Source organism: Salvelinus alpinus, chromosome 39 (assembly GCF_045679555.1).
Source record: "Salvelinus alpinus chromosome 39, SLU_Salpinus.1, whole genome shotgun sequence".
NCBI classification, from domain to species: Eukaryota; Metazoa; Chordata; class Actinopteri; order Salmoniformes; family Salmonidae; genus Salvelinus; species Salvelinus alpinus.
Genome location: NC_092124.1, coordinates 9,497,020 through 9,515,024, shown reverse-complemented (window position 1 = coordinate 9,515,024; position 18,005 = coordinate 9,497,020). Strand labels below are relative to the sequence as shown.

The following is an 18,005-nucleotide window of genomic DNA, read 5'->3' as shown; positions in this document are numbered from 1 at the left end:
TGCTAAACCGATCAAGATTAAAATGGCTTTTTCCTAAGGAATGCATCAGTCATGCTGTAGTTGATTACGTAAATATGTATTTCAGCAGTGTGTTTAGGTGTTTGTTTGAGTTGAATAGGGAGTGTATTGACAACTAACTTTTTTTCTATCTCCTCTCTCCTCTCTCTCTCTCTCTCTCTCTCTCTCTCTTTGATGCAGGCTCTATTTTCACCAAAGATGTTTCCCTCTGCCTCGTGTTGACCACAAACTCACGATGGTGCCCTTCTCAAAATGGTGTTTGACTGACTGGTCCGAAAAGGTAGTCTCACTTGGCCAGACTTACACACAGGCATCGGATGGGAACGAGACTTCCAGAAGGGTAACAAAGGTATCAACTTCAGTCCAATTACTTCATACCTTAACCCCTGACGTCATGTCTTAACACCGTACCATAGGTGTCCGTATCTGTAAAAGTGCTTGAGCGATATCCTATGTCAATGTATAGTGTGACAGATTACTGCTAAAATAGATGTAATCAATATGCAACTTACTATTGTATTCTAGTCAGTTTGAGTACGATCTAGCCAATTCTGCTGTTGTAGAATTGTTCAATGGAATGTTTTACAGATACAGTGAGTTTAGGGGATTAAACAGGTAACTTTCAGATGACTTTGGCTTTGAAGGGGTGGCGGTGGGGGAAATGATTTAAGTGGGGAAAGACGGGTGGAACTGCTCTCAGCAACATCAAAGCTCTACTTACCATTAGAGCAATTTTAGCACCTTAGCTAATAGTGGTAGAGGATTGAGCCAGAGGTAGCATCTGAAGAAAGCCATGTCTGAGTGTCAAATGGCACCCTATTCCCTATATAGTGCACTACTTTTGACCAGGGGCCCATACATTATCTCACTATGTACGGAATAGGGTTCTATTTGGGATGTAGCACATGACTACCGACGACAAGAATGCTGTGAAATTCTCGTGTTAAACCACAAGTAGAGCGGAGAGCCCACTGACCTAACTCTCCAGAAATGTGCTTAGCAGCTAAAGCTTGACCACCACCACACAATGAAGTCTATGGAGAACTCAGAGAAAACTGATGAACAAGTGTTTATCTGTATTTTCCTGGAAGTATTGAAATGAATGGAAGATACTGTATCTCTCTGTCTTGGTGGTTTAAAATGAAATTCTTGAAAGGGTTTTGTGTGACCTTTAAAGAAGCGTCTGTTGGTTCGTTAGAATGTACAGGTAATTGCCAAATTAAAGGAAACACCAACATAAAGTGTCTTAATAGGATGTTGGGCCACCACAGGCCGCCAGAACAGCTTTAATGGGCCTTGGCTTAGATTCTGCAAGTGTCTGGAACTCTATTGGAGGGATGCGACACCATTCTTCCATGAGAAATTCCATCATTAGGTGTTTTGTTGATGGTGCTGGAAAACGCTGTCTCAGGCGCCGCTCCAGAATCTCCCATAAGTGTTCAATTGGGTTGAGATCTGGTGACTGAGACGGCCATGGCATAGGGTTTACATATTTTCTTTGTTCATCCAACCTTTCAGTGACCACTCGTGCCCTGTGGATGGGGGAATATTTCATCCTATGGGGGCATAGCCATGGTAACCAAAAGAATGGCCCAAATAAAAGCCTGCACAGCATTTTTATGCATGACCATAAGCGTGATGGGATATGCATTGCTTGATTAACTCAGGAACCACACCTGTGTGGAACTACATGCTTTCAATATACTTTGTATCCCTCATTTACTCAAGGGTTTCCATTACTTTGGCAGTTACCTGTATATCTGAATCTGTGTTCTGGCGTGCTGTAGCTGTATGACACAAAAAGAGGCTACAAATAAAGTATTATTATCACCATCATTTTTTATGGGAGTAGATCTCATTGATGACATTCTACCCTCTCTAGAGAGTACCCAGCTAGAGGACCCCGGGCGGAGTGGAGGAAGGAGCAGGAGAGGATGTTGAAGGAGTACCTGACAGTAGCCCAGGATGCCCTGGTCACCCAGAAAGAGCTGTACCAGGTGAAATGGATGGATGGAAGGATATATGGATGGATTTATGGGTAAATAAAATAATGACTGAATGGATTGGTGGGTGAAAGGATTAACAAATAGGATGAGTGAATGGATGAACAAAGGAACGCATTACCAGGTCAAAGAGCAGTGTTCAATTGGGAGATCTGGTGACTAAGACACACACACCCTTTAAACCCCCTATGCTCCTTTGAGACCCCTCTTTCAAAGTCCCTGAGATCTCTTCTTCCAGCCATGGTAGCCAAAATAATGAGCAACTAGGCATTTTTATACATGATCCTAAGCTTGACGGAATGTTCATTGTTTAATTAACTCAGGAACCACACCTGTGTGGAAGCACCTGCTTTTAATTGACTTTGTATCACTCATTTACTCAAGTGTTTACTTGATTTACTTGTAGGGCATTGCTATTCCAACCAAAACTAAGATGGCAGCCAATCACCATCCCTGAAGTATCCATCAGTGGAGGCTGGCGAGGGGAGGACAGCTCATAATAATGGCTGGAATGAGCCATCCTCCTTTCATCAGCATCCACTGGTATTCATTTATCAAATGTGACGATATGGAAGGAAAGTAGAAGCTTCTGGTTTTCTACTAATTTGATTCCTGCACGTTCAGAAAATCTGATCAAAAGGTCGGGAATGTCCCCGATCTACCAAAATGAGTTTGGAGATAGTCGGAAAAAACAAAAAGACAAAGATGTTTACCCGCAGCGATGTGAGAATTATTTATTTCATCATATCGCGTAGTCAGCAGCACTGCAGAAATGGCACCCTTTCCTGAGCTATTCTCTCTTCCTCCCTCTTTCTTCTCCAACTCTTCTTGATCTATTTATTGCTTTCAACATATATCAATCTTCCTGTCTTATTTACCACCCCACTGGGCTCACCACGTCATTTTAACGTGGACATTTTTGGTTGAGACGTTGATCAATGAGCCTTTATTCACCCCCTCAAAAAGACTGCCATAAGTTTGTTGAATTCCCAATGTGTTATCACTATGCTTTCAACTATCTAAAAGTACAACCAAATTCCAATAGAAAAACAATGTCCGATTTTTTGCTTAGTTGTCATCTAATGTGTTATCACCGCACTCTCAACAATTTAAAAGCACAACAAAGTTCAAATGGGAAAACAATGTCAGATATTTTGCATTTATACAACAACTTAATGTCTTATCACTGTGCTTCATCTAATAGCACAACCAAATGACCTGGATTGCAGTTGAGAATACATTGAAAGTACATTTGCAAGTGATCAATGCTGTTCGAGATTCTGTGACAGATATTTATGTTGTGAAGATCTCCAACGACCTCTGACCTTTGCATGCTATCTTGAACATACATATTTTCTATGATTACATAATACGACTTTTATAGTTACAGTAACCTCAAAATGTGGCCATGGTTTAGTTACTCATTTTAAGGTTTAATAAAAAACTGTTACATTAGTTTGTAAGATAGACTATGTACTGTATTACAAGTCATATCGAATTGTGTTTGGTTGATAACACTACCAAATATCAACATTAAAGGAGATGTATCTAATGCTTGGATAGTTCCATCTGAACCACTGGATTAATCCTATTCTTTAACTTTTATTTTTGGTTTCGTTGGCGACGTGAATCCAACATATAATTTGTTAACAAGTTAATAGGCAAGTTAAGATTACATTTGACATCAACCAAAGCTTGAAGCCCTAGGCCTATCTATATGTATTGTCTATTTTTAGTTGAAACCTGGGTTGAATTGAAACAATAGCTGTTGATGACTTCGCAAATGTTACATAGGCCTAAATGACTTATAGAGTATGGTTAGATTTCATTTGCTTTATTAAGCCTACCCTTTGGAATGACTTCGATAGCAACACTGAATCTATTTAGTTATGAAGAGATCTCTCAATAATAATTCTCATGATTGCACATTGCTAGTAGTCAGTGACAAATATCAAAGTTAAGCAGGACTGGTTAACACCCTGGATGGGAGACCAAATAGATAGCTGTAGATTACAACGGAACGACTTGATTAGTGTAGTGTTAGCTGGCTACACAGTTCTCTTTGCTATCTTTGTATCTAAGATAATTGTGTAGCTTAGAGTTGGTTAGAGTAATTATTCGGTTAACTAGCCAGCTATTTCCGTAACGTAACGTAGTCAACACTGCTAGCTAGCCAGCTAGCCACCGAATAGCAGCATAGCAGCTCTGGAGAAACGACTACATTACAACGGAACGACTTGATTAGTGTAGTGTTAGCTGGCTACATAGTTGTCTTTGCTATCTTTGTATCTAAGATAATTGTGTAGCTTAGAGTTGGTTAGAGTAATTATTCGGTTAACTAGCCAGCTATTTTCGTCCACCGCGCTGCGCTGCCGTCTCCTACCTAGTCAACACTGCTAGCTAACACTGCTAGTTAGCCAACTTCTACCGAATAGCAGCACTGTAGAAACTCACACTACAACTTACATTACAACGGAACGACTTGATTAGCGTAGTGTTAGCTAGCTACATAGTTGTCTTTGCTGTCCTTGTATCCAAGATAATTGTGTCGTTTTTGAGAAATTGTCGAGGTTACCTAGCCAGCTACACGTTCAAACAAAGTCAACAACGCAGCCACTGCTAGCCAGCCTACTTCACCGCCAGCAGTACTATATCATTTTAGTCAATAAGATTTTAGTCAATAAAATTGTATTTTATTTTTGCAACGTAAGCTTAACTTCCTGAACATTCGAGACGTGTAGTCCACTTGTCATTCTAATCTCCTTTGCATTAGCGTAGCCTCTTCTGTAGCCTGTCAACTATGTGTCTGTCTATCCCTCTTCTCTCCTCTCTGCACAGACCATACAAACGCTTCACACCGCGTGGCCGCCGCCATTCTAACCTGGTGGTTCCAGCGCGCACGACCCACGTGGAGTTCCAGGTCTCCGGCAACCTCTGGAACTGCCGATCTGCGGCCAACAAGGCAGAGTTCATCTCAGCCTATGCGTCCCTCCAGTCCCTCGACTTCTTGGCACTGACGGAAACATGGATTACCACTGACAACACTGCTACTCCTACTGCTCTCGCCTCGTCTGCCCACGTGTTCTCGCACACCCCGAGAGCTTCTGGTCAGCGGGGCGGTGGCACTGGGATCCTCATCTCTCCCAAGTGGACATTCTCTCTTTCTCCCCTGACCCATCTGTCTATCGCCTCCTTTGAATTCCATGCTGTCACAGTTACCAGCCCTTTCAAGCTTAACATCCTTATCATTTATCGCCCTCCAGGTTCCCTTGGAGAGTTCATCAATGAGCTTGACGCCCTGATAAGTTCCTTTCCTGAGGATGGCTCACCTCTCACAGTTCTGGGTGACTTTAACCTCCCCACGTCTACCTTTGACTCATTCCTCTCTGCCTCCTTCTTTCCACTCCTCTCCTCTTTTGACCTCACCCTCTCACCTTCCCCCCCTACTCACAAGGCAGGCAATACGCTTGACCTCATCTTTACTAGATGCTGTTCTTCCACTAATCTCACTGCAACTCCCCTCCAAGTCTCCGACCACTACCTTGTATCCTTTTCCCTCTCGCTCTCATCTAACACTTCCCACACTGCCCCTACTCGGATGGTATCGCGCCGTCCCAACCTTCGCTCTCTCTCCCCCGCTACTCTCTCCTCTTCCATCCTATCATCTCTTCCCTCTGCTCAAACCTTCTCCAACCTATCTCCTGATTCTGCCTCCTCAACCCTCCTCTCCTCCCTTTCTGCATCCTTTGACTCTCTATGTCCCCTATCCTCCAGGCCGGCTCGGTCCTCCCCTCCTGCTCCGTGGCTCGACGACTCACTGCGAGCTCACAGAACAGGGCTCCGGGCAGCCGAGCGGAAATGGAGGAAAACTCGCCTCCCTGCGGACCTGGCATCCTTTCACTCCCTCCTCTCCACTCCCTCCTCTCTACATTCTCCTCTTCTGTCTCTGCTGCTAAAGCCACTTTCTACCACTCTAAATTCCAAGCATCTGCCTCTAACCCTAGGAAGCTCTTTGCCACCTTCTCCTCCCTCCTGAATCCTCCTCCCCCTCCTCCCCCCTCCTCCCTCTCTGCGGATGACTTCGTCAACCATTTTGAAAAGAAGGTCGACGACATCCGATCCTCGTTTGCTAAGTCAAACGACACCGCTGGTTCTGCTCACACTGCCCTACCCTGTGCTTTGACCTCTTTCTCCCCTCTCTCTCCAGATGAAATCTTGCGTCTTGTGACGGCCGGCCGCCCAACAACCTGCCCGCTTGACCCTATCCCCTCCTCTCTTCTCCAGACCATTTCCGGAGACCTTCTCCCTTACCTCACCTCGCTCATCAACTCATCCTTGACCGCTGGCTACGTCCCTTCCGTCTTCAAGAGAGCGAGAGTTGCACCCCTTCTGAAAAAACCTACACTCGATCCCTCCGATGTCAACAACTACAGACCAGTATCCCTTCTTTCTTTTCTCTCCAAAACTCTTGAACGTGCCGTCCTTGGCCAGCTCTCCTGCTATCTCTCTCAGAATGACCTTCTTGATCCAAATCAGTCAGGTTTCAAGACTAGTCATTCAACTGAGACTGCTCTTCTCTGTGTCACGGAGGCGCTCCGCACTGCTAAAGCTAACTCTCTCTCCTCTGCTCTCATCCTTCTAGACCTATCGGCTGCCTTTGATACTGTGAACCATCAGATCCTCCTCTCCACCCTCTCCGAGTTGGGCATCTCCGGCGCGGCCCACGCTTGGATTGCGTCCTACCTGACAGGTCGCTCCTACCAGGTGGCGTGGCGAGAATCTGTCTCCGCACCACGTGCTCTCACCACTGGTGTCCCCCAGGGCTCTGTTCTAGGCCCTCTCCTATTCTCGCTATACACCAAGTCACTTGGCTCTGTCATATCCTCACATGGCCTCTCCTATCATTGCTATGCAGACGACACACAATTAATCTTCTCCTTTCCCCCCTCTGATAACCAGGTGGCGAATCGCATCTCTGCATGTCTGGCAGACATATCAGTGTGGATGACGGATCACCACCTCAAGCTGAACCTCGGCAAGACGGAGCTGCTCTTCCTCCCGGGGAAGGACTGCCCGTTCCATGATCTCGCCGTCACGGTTGACAACTCCATTGTGTCCTCCTCCCAGAGCGCTAAGAACCTTGGCGTGATCCTGGACAACACCCTGTCGTTCTCAACTCACATCAAGGCGGTGACCCGTTCCTGTAGGTTCATGCTCTACAACATTCGCAGAGTACGACCCTGCCTCACACAGGAAGCGGCGCAGGTCCTAATCCAGGCACTTGTCATCTCCCGTCTGGATTACTGCAACTCGCTGTTGGCTGGGCTCCCTGCCTGTGCCATTAAACCCCTACAACTCATCCAGAACGCAGCAGCCCGTCTGGTGTTCAACCTTCCCAAGTTCTCTCACGTCACCCCGCTCCTCCGCTCTCTCCACTGGCTTCCAGTTGAAGCTCGCATCCGCTACAAGACCATGGTGCTTGCCTACGGAGCTGTGAGGGGAACGGCACCTCCGTACCTTCAGGCTCTGATCAGGCCCTACACCCAAACAAGGGCACTGCGTTCATCCACCTCTGGCCTGCTCGCCTCCCTACCTCTGAGGAAGTACAGTTCCCGCTCAGCCCAGTCAAAACTGTTCGCTGCTCTGGCACCCCAATGGTGGAACAAACTCCCTCACGACGCCAGGTCAGCGGAGTCAATCACCACCTTCCGGAGACACCTGAAACCCCACCTCTTTAAGGAATACCTAGGATAGGATAAAGTAATCCTCCTAACCCCCCCCCTCCCCCTTAAAAGAGTTAGATGCACTATTGTAAAGTGGTTGTTCCACTGGATATCATAAGGTGAATGCACCAATTTGTAAGTCGCTCTGGATAAGAGCGTCTGCTAAATGACTTAAATGTAAATGTAAATGTAAATGTAGATAGATTACCTCTCCAGTAGGAGGTGCTGCCTAGCCTATTGCTTTTTTCTGATAGTGGATATTAACATTGAAGATCTAACACTATTTCAAAGGTACAAATTCAACATATTATATAAGGGTTTGTCTATAATTGAGATTACCTTGATGATGTAATTCTGTGGTTGAAATTTCACCCTCAAAACAACAGTTTACATTGATGACTTTTTGCAAATCCAATGTATTATTCACATCGATTCCAAGTCACAATACGTTGACAAATTACGTTGAAACAACATTGATTCAAACAGTTTGTGCCCACTGGGACCTCTCATCCATCTCCTCTCCTCCCGCCCTGTCTCTACCTGTCTCTCAACTTCTCTAATGTTCATGTCCTCTCTTGAATGTCATATCAACAATATCTCCGGCTCTGCCCTACACTGACCCGTCTTCCATCTATTCTCCTCCCTTCTGGCTGTCTCTCTATCTACCTCTCTGTATTACTCCATTGCTCCCTTGAATTTCAAACAATATTTCCAGCCATGCACTTCTGACCCGATTGCCCTCTCCATCTCCTCCCTGGTCTGAATGAGCAGCTTGTGATGCAGGTCTGAATGAGCAGCCTGCGAGGCTGATGAGATGAGGAGAGGAAAGGAAAGGAAAGGAAAGAGAAAGAGAAAGGTGCTGTGTACCTCACAACCAAAAATTACATCACACGGACTCTGAGATAAAGACATATCCCAGCTTTGATCAGAGAATGACATTTTATTCTGTAAAGGCCCACCTACAGGAGGATCAAAGGTTCTCTCATAAAGTAAAAAGGATTCATATTGCCATGGACAGAAGTTAACAAAAAGGTAACAATTGGTTGAGAATGGTTGGGAAAAGTTTGAAAAAAAACAAACATCAAAAAAGTCTGTGTATTCCTAGAAATAGATTGTCTCACTATAGTTCCTTTTGAAGGGGAGATAAACTTTTTCCAATTATTTGTACAGAAAATGTGTCAAATTGCATCCTAGCCCAAAGAGAACAGACAAGCAATTGAAATTGTAATAAAACTGGTGTTTTTCCCCCTGGCCCAGAGTTCACTCAAGGCAATGTCTTGTAGTCTACGTACCCTGTAGTGTGACTCCATAATGCCTTGCAGGATTACAGCTGATGTTTAACCGCAGGAGAGAAGAGCAATGTGATTATTTCACTAGTCACAAAAACAATGCTGTTAGTCTATTACTTTTATTATTGATCTATGCGTGAGAATCAGCAGGTCTCTAGATAATCACGTGTTGCCTATCCGCCAGGCCTATTTACAAAGCTGAAATATGCACTGATTCACCCATAACAGTCAGAAATAGAAAATATAATTATATACCATATGCTATAACACTGATATACACTGAGTGTACAAAACATTAAGAACACCTTAAGAACACCATTACCTCCTAATATTGACCTGGTCAGTTTATGTCATGGAAAGAGCAGGTATTCATAATGTTCTGTACACCCAGTGTATAGACTTATAGGATGCCCTTTACATAAAGTTGAGGCACCACACCCTAATGGAGTAATTTCCCTCCCTTATTCTTATCACAATGACCTTTTACCAGTTCAATATAGACACCAATAAAATATATTTTTTGGGGTATTACAGCAATCACAGATTGTCCCTTTAAAGTTATGCAGTGTTGTTAAACTTTCTCTATTATTACATTCAATAATTATTTCCCCAAGTTTATGTAGATATTGAATTATCTGGGGACATATCATATTTTATCCCTGTCACTGTCCCATCATCCTATCTGCCTATATTTTGCAATGGTGCATATTTCACCGTTCCAAAACTTTTTCTCCCAGTTCTTGCATAGAGCGACAGCGGCAGATAACAAAACTATTTAACGCGGCGGTGTAATGTGTCCCGCTTATCTGGAATGGGGAATGGGACCAAATACTTCGATGGGACCAGTGTAACAAGTTGTCTTGACAACACACATTTTCCACTGGTGATGTCTTGGAAAGGGTTAAGCCGCAGGAATGCAACACTCAGGAATGTGCATGCAAATAGATTTATGCTAATAGTATGCTAATGTTCCGTTGGCTGGGAACGGAGTCAAGTCTGTCTGTCCCGGTCTGTCCGGGCCTATGTGTTCAGCTTGGAACCCAAGATGGAGGACAGGGGAAGGCAAAACATGGATCTTTACTGAGTTTTTCGTCGCTTTTTAGTATTCCACTGGAGTTTTTACCGTACTTATGGCGGAACTTTTAGAAGATGAACATGCCTAGAAAGGGGAATGGCCAGCTGCCGTTACCCGACGGCTGGGAAGAAGCAAGGGACTTTGACGGCAAAGTGTTTTATATCGACCACAACACTAAACAAACAAGCTGGATAGACCCGAGGGACAGGTAAGCAAGAGTGCGGCTGTTTGCGAAACTTTGCGAAGTTGACACGGGCAGCGTTTGTAAACAGTTTATAAACAGTTGATACACACTTTTACGTAACGACACAAAAGGGTTTCGAACCAGCAAATGCCTTGAACAGTAACGTTAACTGTTAACTGTTACAGTAGCTAGTTGTATTTTTATAGTGTGAAACTATCAACACGCCTTTGCTAAGTTAGCTAGCATAGCATAATGTTATTGCAAGAACGTGCAGAACGTGTCATTTGAGCATATCTAGTTATTGCAAAAACTCTGATAACTGATAGCTAGTTGCATAGTTTATAGAAATTGAATTTCAGCTGGCTATGCCGGATGTAGCTAGCTGCTATCTATAGTTTGCTAACTGGATAGCTAACTTTCTGATGCCATGGTTTGGAATAAATTCCTTACGATGCTAACGTTAGCTAGTTTCACAATTTATATTAGGATTCAACAAGCCATAGCTAGCTAACGTAGCTAGCAACATTATTCTTATGAGCTAGCAAGCTATCAAACCAACGTGCTCATTTTATGCAACTACAGCAAACTCGTGAGCTCTGTTGTTGCTGAGATTCTAGAACTTCTACTGCGTATGATTCCATTTGATCAGAGAAGCAAATAGGTACAAAATAAAAGCAATACTAAAGTTGTTACAGTAAAATAAGCTATAACGTTACACCCATTCTCACAGAGAAGCAAATATGTACAAAATAAAAGCAATACTAAAGTTATTACAGTAAAATAAGCTATTTCATTACAGATGGCTATACTTACTATCTATGAAAAGGCAATTAAAATGCTAAGCACAAACGCTAGGGAAGAAAGTGGAGTCTCCTGCACTCTCTGAAAGGACCCTGATAAGAATCTATGCCACTTTTTTTTTTAAAGCTCCAGCTCCCTAAGTTATCGTTTTGGCTTTTGTAAATGTTTGATTAAATTGTCATGAAAAATATGCTAATCTGAGATCCCCCAAATGTAGGGGCTCCCGAGTGGCGCAGCGGTCTAAGGCACTGTATCTCAGTGCTAGAGGCGTCACTACAGACCCTGGTTCGATTCCATTGTATCACAACCGGCCGTGATTGGGAGTCCCGTAGTGCGGTGCACAATTGGCCCAGCGCTGTCTGAGTTTGGCCGGGGTAGGCAGTCATTGTAAATAAGAATTTGTTTTTAACTGACTTGCCCAGTTAAATAAAGGTCAAATAAAATAAAACATTTCCTCTGGAGAAGTGAAGGCCTCCGGTGCAGATGTATGTTGCCTCCTATGAGCAGGTCTGCTCTAGCTCACTAATCACTGATATGCTGTGCCTTGGTATTGGAGAAATAAAAAACATTTAACACGCAAAACACAATCATGTTAAACTGTAGCATATTTGATTGGCATATTATTATAGGCTAATTTCATGGGGAGGAAGAAACCTAACAGCCCATTGCTTTCAATAATAGGCTAATTCTGTACATTAGCCGGTATTGACACGCACACTTAATTCAATTGAGGTCTTTCTTACCCGTGTTTTATTACATTAGGTTCACCACACGACACAAGCCACTTATGACAAACCATTAAGCTCTAATTATGAGGATAATTGGTCAGAAAGTCTGGCCGTAATGGAAGGATAATGCCTAGCTGCACTATGGAAATGTGAGATTCGTTAATGCTAATTTAGTTGTACGTTACAGTGTCGAGTCATGCATAGATAGAAAATGGGTCGCTTGATTAAAACGCTCAATGACTGAACCTTTCTAGTCATTAGCCTAAGTTCTATTATTGAATTCAATTTGCTTCATATCAATCGCAACAGTAGTCCTATATTGTTGTCATATTGACGCCTCATCATATGCATGTCAGATGTGTGTTGCTGATTGAAACCTAAAGAGTCTGAAGAGAAGGCCATGTGACACTGTGCTGAAAACGGATGTTCCAGTCTGCGCTCACTCAGACCCCCCTAAGCTAAACGAGCGAGGGTATAATTGAAGCCAAATGCTTCTATAGTGTGTCTTAATGCCCTATACTGTTAGAAAACTGCGAGCCTATAATAGGTGGCATGCCAGCCATTCCTATGAGGCCACCACCAACACCACCAGGCATTGTGAATGATATACATCAAGTTGCTCCCACTTAGAAACCAGCCAAATCACCATTATCCACGGTTCCCTCCCTCCACCTGAACTGCGTCTAGATTCTACACATTCTAGAATGATATGAACCTTCTAGAATGATAGGCTAATACCTCTAATTCTAGAACGGTGTTAATCGGCAAGAATGCTAAGATGCCGTTTCAGGGTGGAAGGGAATCATACTCAGCCCCTTTTCACACTCTCAATCTTGGCCCAGGCTCAGAAATGCTAACGGTATTCACGACCCTAAGGACCTTGCCGTGATATGTTGAGGGGAAGAAATCATATATTCTGTGAACATATTTGAACCATAGGGGTATGTAGGTCTACTACTATTAGGCTACTATTGGTTCTGGCCCTGTATTTTCTGTCGATGCATTGTCGTGAAGAACATAACGGTTATAAAGATAGTGTGTACTGTGATAAGAGGGTTTGCCTGACTAATATATCCTCTGTGTTACCGGCGGCCGTAGCTTTGGCGGCACGCCCTGTTTCTTTCCACCTCTGCTACACCTCACCGTCCTGTTCAGGAGAGAAGTTGCAGGTAGGCACAGATCTAGGATCAGCTTATTCATCCGGGCTACTGTGCACTTTGAGATTCTTTACTTTAACGAAGTAAAAGTACATTTCTTTTGATTTTCCCATGATGTCAACGAAGTTCGTAGATCAGTAGTCCTACTCTGAGACTCTTTATGAGTATGGGCCCAGGGGAGATTGTGCTGTCTGGCTTGTAGGGCTGGGAATTGCCAGTGACATCAAGATACGATATTATCAGGATATCTAGATGTCGAAAAGATATGTATTGCGATTCTATATGTACTACGATTCGATTCTGTGATTTTAATTTTGATTTGATGTTCCAAACATATTGCTCACTATATGTCTGCTGCAGAGAGACAAGAGAGACCATGAGAAAACAAGTTTTGATCAGTCAGGGAAATAAAAGTGCTGAAAACATGCTGGTTCACTATTTAAAAAGAAGATGGAGAACAAGCTACAGGTACAGACGGCTTGGAGTCAAATAATCTAATATCATCCAAAAATAATATTGTGATGTGTAACTGTATCAACCCCCCACACCATTACTGGCTTGTAGTAATCCAATGCCGTTGTAGGCCTATGCACTTAATGGTGTTAATTGCGGCCGCTTGTTGACAGCTTGGAGACAGCTTGGAAACGCAAGGAAGGCGACTTGATGCATTTTGCTGAAATGTTCTATGATTTGGTGAATGTTGCCATCATATTGTTTTGTTTGGTTGCGAGGTACAGGTTCAGTGCATCATAATAACCATGACGTGATGGATTGATGGAACAGAGACATGCATAGTGTGCCACAAAGAATAACTCACTTCATCCGTATAATTTGTCCATTAATGATTCTCCATTGACATAGGATGGAACTTTTCATCATAAGATGGATTCGTGTATGGGAATTGGGAAAAGTCCCGTTGCCAGATAGCAACAGGTGTTTCATATTTACAAATGATCTGCCCCTGTACTCTGGTATTATGAAGTAAAGTTGGAGAGCACGAACCCTGTCAACGCAATATCCCCCAATTCATCCCAAAAGGATGTGTTTTAAAAAGATTTTGGTGTGTGTGTTATACTTGGAATCCAAGTGGACCCTCCCACCTTTAGCATAGCACTCCGCCAAGCCGCGCCAAGACTGTCTCATGCTTCGCCTGCACGTCATCCCCTCTCATCCCCATGGTTACAGTCAGGCCAGGGACTAGACCTGTTCTGTTCAGTCAAGCAGAGGGGACCCTGGCTGGCCAGTGAAGGAATACACATTTTTGGCAGGAAAAAGGAATCCCTCTCTTTTTTTCCACCTTTCTCCCTTGCTTTCCCTCGCCTCTCAAATTCACATTTAAACGAGCTTCATTGTCCAAGTCCTAACTGACAGGAGTGATTTAACGTTGTGCAAACAATGTAAGTTCTACAATATGGTTGACAAATTATTTCAATCTCTCTCGCTCTCCATCCTTCTCTTCTTTCTCACTCCCCCTCTCTCTTCCCCCTCTGCCTCCCCCTTTTCTATTTTACTTTCAACTCTCCCTCAGACATCCTCCTTCCTCTATCTTTTCCCCTCATTCTTTCTCTCTCCTCCCCCTGACGTCTGAAAGGCCCAGCCGTCCAGATCTCAGATTTATGAGAGAGTGGCTGAGAATAAGAGGCAGTGTCAGAGTGCTGCACCACATTCCTGAGCCCTCCCTCCCTCCCTGTCTAAATCCCCCAGAAAAGAGAGGAACGTAAAATGACTCCCTCCTCACTGCTCCAGCCCCAAAAATGTTTATTTCCAGAAGAGGAGGCAGAGATAAGACTCCAGCCCAAGTTTCTCCCCTCCCATGCACACACAGGCGCGCGTACACACGCAGACACACACACGCACAAATTCTCTTGGCCCTCTGTTTGGAGCTTGACCCGTTTAATTGGGGCGAATTTGTACAAGCACGGCCTCTGCCACAAAAGTCTTCCCTCTCTCTCTCCTTTTTCTTCTTCATTTTTTTGGCGCTCTGTATGACTTTGTTGGCATGGTGGGGGGGGGGGGCGATAATAAAAGAAGTGATGTAAATCGTGGCTTTTCACAGCTGCTGGCGTCTGTGCTTGAGTCTGAACGAGAGGGAGAAGAGAGAGGAAGGGGGAAATAGAGGGAAGACAAAAACAAGAGTGTGTGGTAGCCTTGGAGACCAGAAAACATGGCCGCGTCCTGTAATGTGCGACACACATGGCCGTCCACAGGCCACGGTTTCCTGCTCCTCCACTGGCCGGCCAACATATTCCTAGGGGCTAGGCTGAATGCTTTCAATGTGTCTCTATCTAGTAGCCTGCCACTGTATGTTTTCACTTGTATTCAGCTAACCAAGGCTGTAACGTTCAGTTGAATTAGGTGTTAGTGCTTGGCTGGAACAAAAGCCTGCACGCCTGTTACTGACCTCTTCCGTAGAGCATCTCTTGACACAGGGGTCAACATTCTAGTGTGAAAGTGAATTTCAACAAAGTAGTCCCGTCTGGAGACGTAGCAGCTAGTTTGTTTTGTTGTGGTCTGATAGGCTAATTGCTTAGGTGCAAAATTAGCTTTGGCCAGAAACGAAGCACTAACTCACATTTGGGGTTTCCATTGTCAGGATGGTTACAGGTTGTTTCTCACATCCATTCAACAATCCGCCTGTTCTGTTCTGGAGATACTGTCAGAGACAGTGACTAATGGGAGTCTCTTTTAGTCTCTTTATGTCCCCTCAGCCGACCATTGCGGTGAGAAATAGGCCCAGGCCTAGAGACCTTGGATCATTATTACCATGACGACAGTGGACAGTGTACAGTCCAATCATTCCACCCCACCTTTCCTGTTGTCTTCCTCTTATCTCTCCCTCACATACCTCCTCTTCACACACTCGCACACCCACTCCTCTCTGTAGTGGTGATGTTTGGCTCCTCTTCTGTTGGTCGGGACGCATCAAAAGGTGCTAGTCAGTCAGACATCTTATCTCAGCCACAGCAACAAGCTCCAGTCCAGGTCTTTGTGTCCCACTGCTGACTGTGTGGCTGGCAACCTCAGTGATTTGTCCTTTGATGTGTGAAGGGCCAGATTAACACTTTTCTCTCTTTTGGACATGATGTCATTTGTAGCAGTCTTGGTTATTGTGCAGGGGAAGGAGGTGCCCAGAGGTGATGTATGGGGCTGATGGAGGTGTTGGGCTGGCCATTGTGTGTGTGTGTGTGTGTGTGTGTGTGTGTGTGTGTGTGTGTGTGTGTGTGTGTGTGTGTGTGTGTGTGTGTGTGTGTGTGTGTGTGTGTGTGTGTGTGTGTGTGTGTGTGTGTGTGTGTGTGTTCAGAGCACAATGATGTGTGTATGGTGATACAGAATGTGTGACATGGCAGTTGGGTGAGGTGAGGATATCTCATTGTGGGGTGCGGGGTGGATAGCCAAGGTGTGAGTGAGTTATCAATTTCTGGAATGTGGTACACACACTGAGGGGCAGACTACCTGTCAGAAGATAGTGTGACACACCATAGTGTGACTATTGAGGCGGCAGGTACGATTGAAGTCGGAAGTTTACATGCACCGTAGCCAGATACAGTTTTTCAAAATTCCTGACATTTAATCCTAATGAAAATTCCCTGTCTTAGGTCAGTTAGGATCACCACTTTATTTTAAGAATGTAAAATGTCAGAATAATAGTAGAGAGAATGATTTATTTCAGCTTTTATTTCTTTCATCACATTCTCTGTGGGTCAGAAGTTTACATACACTCAATTAGTATTTGGTAGCATTGCCTTTAAATTGTTTAACTTGGGTCAAACGTTTCGGGTAGCCATCCACAAGCTTCCCACAATAAGTTGGGTTAATTATGGCCCATTCCTCCTGACAGAGCTGGTGTAACTGAGTCAGGTTTGTAGGCCTCCTTGCTCGCACACGCTTTTTCAGTTCTGCCCACACATTTTCGATAGGATTGAGGTCAGGGCTTCGTGATGGCCACTCCAATACCTTGACTTTGTTGTCCTTAAGCCATTTTGCCACGACTTTGGAAGTATGCTTGGGGTCATTGTCCATTTGGAAGACCCATTTGTGACTAAGCTTTAACTTCCTGACTGATGTCTTGAGATGTTGCTTCAATATATCCACATGATTTTCCTTCCTCATGATGCGATCTATTTTGTGAAGTGCACCAGTCCCTCCTGCAGCAAAGCACCCCCCACAACATGATGCTGCCACCCCCGTGCTTCACGGTTGGGATGGTGTTGTTCGGCTTGCAAGCCTCCCCCTTTTTCTTCCAAACATAATGATGGTCATTATGGCCAAACAGTTCTATTTTTGTTTCATCAGACCAGAGAACATTTCTCCAAAAAGTACAATCTTTGTCCCCATGTGCAGTTGCAAACCATATTCTGGCTCTTTTTATGGCGGTTTTGGAGCAGTGGCTTTTGGAGCAGTGGCTTCTTCCTTGGTGAGCGGCCTTTCAGGTTATGTCGATATAGGACTCATGTTACTATGGATATAGATACTTTGAACCTGTTTCCTCCAGCATCTTCACAATGTCCTTTGCTGTTGTTCTGGGATTGATTTTCACTTTTCACATCAAAATACTTAATCTCTAGAAGACAGAACGCGTCTCCTTCCTGAGCGGTATGACGGCTGCGTGGTCTTATGGTGTTTATACTTGCGTACTATTGTTTGTACAGATGAACGTGGTACCTTCAGGCGTTTGGAAATTGCTCCCAAGGATGAGCCAGACTCAGGTCTTGGCTGATTTCTTTTGATTTTCCCATGATGTCAAGCAAAGAGGTTTGAAGATAGGCCTTGAAATACATCCACAGGTACACCTCCAATTGACTCAAATGATGTCAATTAGCCTATCAGAAGCTTCTAAAGCCATGACATCATTTTATGGAATTTCCCAAGTTGTTTAAAGGCACAGTCAACTTAGTGTATGTAAACTTCTGACCCATTGGACTTGTGATACAGTGAATTATAAGTGAAATAATCTGTCTGTAAACAATTGTTGGAAAGAATACATGTGTCATGCATAAAGTAGATGTCCTAACCGACTTGCCAAAACT

General features: G+C 44.1%; 1 protein-coding gene across 2 annotated transcripts in view; it reads left to right on the top strand.

Annotated features, from left to right (window-relative positions):
* The first annotated feature begins 9,876 nt into the window (after positions 1 to 9,876).
* The window catches only part of LOC139566644 (protein WWC2-like), a 50,518-nt gene continuing 42,389 nt past the window's right edge, over positions 9,877 to 18,005 (top strand). The window contains exon 1 of one of the 2 annotated variants that reach the window (XM_071387892.1): positions 9,877 to 10,316. In XM_071387892.1, coding sequence (XP_071243993.1) covers positions 10,183 to 10,316 — 134 coding nt within the window. In that variant the 5' untranslated portion in view covers positions 9,877 to 10,182. The remainder of the gene's footprint in view (positions 10,317 to 18,005) is intronic. The other variant, XM_071387891.1, reaches the window with a different exon arrangement.